A 4,861-nucleotide genomic window follows, 5' to 3' on the forward strand; every position below is an offset into this window, starting at 1 on the left:
CAAGTGGATGAGCACTCCACAGACACGTGTACACTTAACGTAGTTCTCAGAGATATTCAGCATGACACAGTGTGACAAGGCTGACCCTTTGAATTACAGGCACAACAGAAACAGGAAGTAAGAGTGAGAGAAAGTTGTGGTGGAAGAGTACACCAGGGTTCACCACCATCCCCTGCCAGAGCCTCGTGGAGCTTTTAGGTGTTTTCGCTCAATAAACACTCACAACGCCCGGTCTGGGAGTCGAAACTGCGATCCTATGACCGCGAGTCCGCTGCCCTAACCACTGGGCCATTGCGCCTCCACGATCAGTGACAATAAACACTAGCTAAAAACTATGCCTCAACAGTATACTCATCAGAACCAAAAAGTACTTCACCTTGAGAAGTTGGCAATGTTCTACATAGTCAACATATTACAACTTAACTTTTTAGCATTTAAACTGGCCATATTTTACCAAAAATATTCTACTGTTTTATGTTCAAACTGGCCAGATATGGCCTCTAACACCAAATCTACCATATCATTCTAAAAATTAAGTTACTTCATTGAAGTCTTAAAGCTACAAAATAATGCATGGTTGATAAAAAAACAATGTGAATAAATAAGCATTATGTTTGATAGAATAATGTGAATGCTAAAGGAGAAAGGGTGCTACATGGTCACTCAATGCTAGAAATAGCAGCAAAATACTTCTCAAACCACATCCTACCATCCTAAAAAAAGGAAGAGGACAATGACATATTCTTTGATATATCTTGATACTAAACGAGTTAGTGTACAGCTAGAATATGTTTGATCACAGGGTTGTCTAATCACAGCTTATCTCAATAACAATTGATGTGAAATATCTGAAAGTGACAAGATGTTTATAGTTTCTATAGCTGGACAACTTTACAGTGTGAACCAGGTGTTTTTTTCTTCTTTTTCATGATCCAATCATTCAAAAATTCATCACCAATTTTGAGTTCACCTCAAACTTCCCTGGAGATCATTCCAAGTATTCAAGACTCTCACAAAACGAATATTTCCTCATGTTCAGTTTCGATTAAAGTTTGTATATTTTTTTTTATCATACTGCTTTTTCTTCCTGTTCACAAATTTCTCTGACATAGATTTTGAGGGAACCCGTGGAAGAGGTAGGCCCAGGAAGACCTGGGCTGAGGTGGTGAGGCAAGACCTTCGTACATTGGGCCTCACCGAGGCGATGACTACTGACCGAGACCTTTGGAAATGTGCTGTGCGTGAGAAGACCCGGCAAGCCAAGTAAGATCGTTGCCAGTGCCCCTGGACTGGCTTGTGCGGGTGGCACATAAAAGACACCATTTCGAGCGTCGCCGTTTTCGTGCGGGTGACACGTAAAAGCACCCACTACACTCTCTGAGTGGTTGGCGTTAGGAAGGGCATCCAGCTGTAGAAACTCTGCCAAATCAGACTGGAGCCTGGTGTTGCCATCTGGTTTCACCAGTCCTCAGTCAAATCGTCCAACCCATGCTAGCATGGAAAGCGGACGTTAAACGATGATGATGATGATGATGATGATGTTAAAACCTCTCATGGGCAAACTTTCATTTTATGATCTAGAAAGTGAAAACACTGAACTAGACAGAGAGCAGCACAATAAAATGAAAGTAAAATAATGTTCAGTAGTATTTGATAAAAATCAGCAATAAAATAAAACTAAATGAATTCTCATGAAAAAGAAAATTATTTTGGCACCACAAATACTGTTAATACCAAAAAAACTATTGGATTCTATCTGGAGTTAGTGGAATAGCAGAGTCTTAAATGTGTATCTTGTATGAAAGTATATCCAGTTTATTGCTCATCATCACAAGGCATGCCCTGCCAGAGATCTGATCCGTAACTACCCTACAATATACCTTCCAACTATTGCTAAATTATTATCATCAACATTTAACGTCTGTTTTCCATGCTGTGGCAGGGGTTGAACAGTTTTTGCCAGTATCACTCACTGATAAACTATGCAGCTTCACACGGAAACACCATAGAAGGGATAGGCAGTAAAATTGACTACAAACATTGTCATGAATGGGATAGGTGGCAATCTCTTTAACATCTATTTACAGGAATTTTGCTGATGTTGTTCTTTATAAACAGAACACATTTATACATGAGTCTTATCCTCTCACAATTTGGTTTAATTTAAAATAAAATCTTATAAAGCATTACACATAAGTAAGTTTGGCTTATCTAATTTTTTGGGGGCTACTGCAGTTTCACACCTCACCTTGCAAAATGCATTTTTTTGAAAACATTTCTTCAGATTCCTAGGTTTTAGATGTCGGGATTACGAGTATGCAAAAAAAAAAAAATTCAAAATTTGGATTTTTGGAGGATATTGCAGAGCACAAAAAAGAAAAAAGGATTTCTTATTCCAGTTGATGATAGGAAAGAAAAAAACTTAGTTACCATTGAGCTGGGATCAATAACATATTCCAATAAATGGAGTTCGTATAAGAACATTGAAGAGAAGCTATGTTTCAAACATTATAATGTCAACCATTCTAATAATTTCGTTGACCCCATTACTGGTTGCCATACAAACTCAGTAGAAGGTATGTATGCAAACGCTAAAGCCAAATTTAAACCAATAATGGACCCACAGATAGACAACTAATTGACCTGCATTTACCTGAATTTATGTGGGCCCAGCGATTTATCATTTTTGGTGTTACATTGTCTCGTATATCTATAAATCGTAGATCGTATATTAGATATTTGTTTCACTTTCTATTTTTAATGTATTGTTGTATAGTGAAGAGAGGAAATGTCATTAGAGCAGGTATGTAAAGAGCACTTTCTATGTTCATATGGCTAAACAATAGAGATTGTTAAAATCCCGTATTTTTCCACGTAGATTAAAAAAAAAAATTAGTAACATTTTGAAAACGTGTTTTTTTTTTTTTGCATATAAAATCTTATAAATAAAGCATCTAAAACCTAGGACAATATCAGTTGATAAAAATATTTTTGTTTACCCTAATTTATACAATAGAAACATCAAAACTATATAATGTACACTCCCGTAAACATATTTGTGTAGAAAGTCATTTAAAAATATGTATTTCAAAAAGTGTTATGAGGAAAAACAGCCGGGAGGGTATTGAAAATTATCTGAAACTCCACTTAAAAATTTATTAACGTTACCGACAAAATCGTGACCTACGCCTTCGAAAACCTATCTACAAAATCTAATTAAATAATGCGCATTTTTGCAGACAGTTATGAGAAAACGGAGTCGGGTAGGGGCACCAAACTGCAGTTATGCTACAGAGGTATCACGAAGGGCCTGCGTGGAAGCCCAACCGAGTTCTTTTATAGGGCTTAGGAAAACCGAAGGACCACTGCAGTGTGTGAATCTGAGAGGAGGAATATGCTGAGCAAAATCATAATTAACAGATATTCTCGTATTTTCCTTTTTCCAAAACCAGGAACTTTTCAGCACCCCTCGTGTATGTGTATTCTTTTATGTAGGTTTCCTTTTGTTTATGTTCCGAAATATATTTTCAGTTTCAAAGAAAACAATTCTTTCCCTTCGATTTTACTAACGAGTTTCCAGCTGGGGACAGTCTCTGCTGAGTACAGTGGGTTCATTTTCTGGATCGTAAAACAAAGACTACTTCTTTCATGTTTCCATAGAATCTGTAAATTGGTAAAAACCTGCTTCCTAAGCACTTCCTCATATACCACAAGCTCCGTAGATCTACATTGTACATTTTCTACCATTTCGATGTACTTTACGTTGTACGAGTGTCGTATTTCAGGTGCAGCCTTAACTAATACTGTGTACTATGTTTTAATGTCTTCGTTTAATGTGCTGAAAGACCCCTTTATAAGTCCCACCAACCTGTGGTTCTTTATATATTTTATCTGGAGTTTAGGGAGAACTTGACGTAGGAAATGAATAGCGACCATTCCAGTTGTGTTTGGAATTCAATGTCTCTAACCTTAGTTCAATTCGATGAGGGGCGACCTTGGGGCTAAACAATAATGCCGGAATGTGACAGACTTCCCTTTAAGTCAAATATGTAAGACATAACTAAACATAATAGATATTTGGCTGACCTCAACATAAACCTGTCCACGTAAGTTAAAGAAAAACAAATCAATTGATCAATACATATAGAGAAAGAAAGAAAAAAACTTATAAAATTGATTTTTCGGTGCTTTTAGGTAGTAAATCGTTACAAGTTGGACGTATTTCTTATTGCATTTTTTGCCTTGCTGTGTTTTTTTTTTTAAATATACATAATGAAATTAATATTTCGGGTACGATAAGAGAACGAATTATAACAGTATGAGGCGACGAATAAAGAAATGGTGGGAAGTAGCATCAAAATTATTATTAACCAAGCAAAACAGTTAGTTGAAATAACTAAATCTACTACAGGGATCACACACAAATTAGAGTCGAGCAGAAAGGAGAGTGTATAACATATATATATATATATATGTACATAAATGTATGTAAAATCTAAGGAGGCAATATCAACACACACCGACTGAATGACGAGAAACTCACACACACCCTAGTTAAAGTCTTCGCGTATCGCAATCCTATTCTCTGCGACAACGAAGAAAGACGTGTCCAGGAAAGCATATTTGAGTTTTGCTAAATTAGTAAGAAGTGTAAAAGTTTACATAATCCTGCATGCCTTTTTCTCTCCGGAAACTTTCAACTCCTCCATCGGTTTCGTCAGCACTTCGTCAGCCATGTTGTTACAAAGTACTAATGCGCATGCGCTACCGGAACACTAGTTACTTGTAATATCAGTTAATAAAAAAATTAATCTGTGTAATAAACTGTATTAATTGCATCAGATTTACCTATTTTTAACCA

General features: G+C 36.5%; 1 protein-coding gene across 1 annotated transcript in view; it reads right to left on the reverse strand.

The window, feature by feature from the left end:
• The window catches only part of LOC106882580 (threonine--tRNA ligase 1, cytoplasmic), a 44,610-nt gene extending 39,853 nt beyond the window's left edge, over window positions 1-4,757 (reverse strand). Inside the window, 1 exon segment of the mRNA XM_089346998.1 lies at window positions 4,677-4,757. Coding sequence (XP_089203124.1) covers window positions 4,677-4,736 — 60 coding nt within the window. The 5' untranslated portion in view covers window positions 4,737-4,757.
• Window positions 4,758-4,861: the final 104 nt, after the last annotated feature.

This window comes from Octopus bimaculoides, chromosome 2, assembly GCF_046866305.1.
Source record: "Octopus bimaculoides isolate indiv1 chromosome 2, ASM4686630v1, whole genome shotgun sequence".
NCBI lineage: Eukaryota > Metazoa > Mollusca > Cephalopoda > Octopoda > Octopodidae > Octopus > Octopus bimaculoides.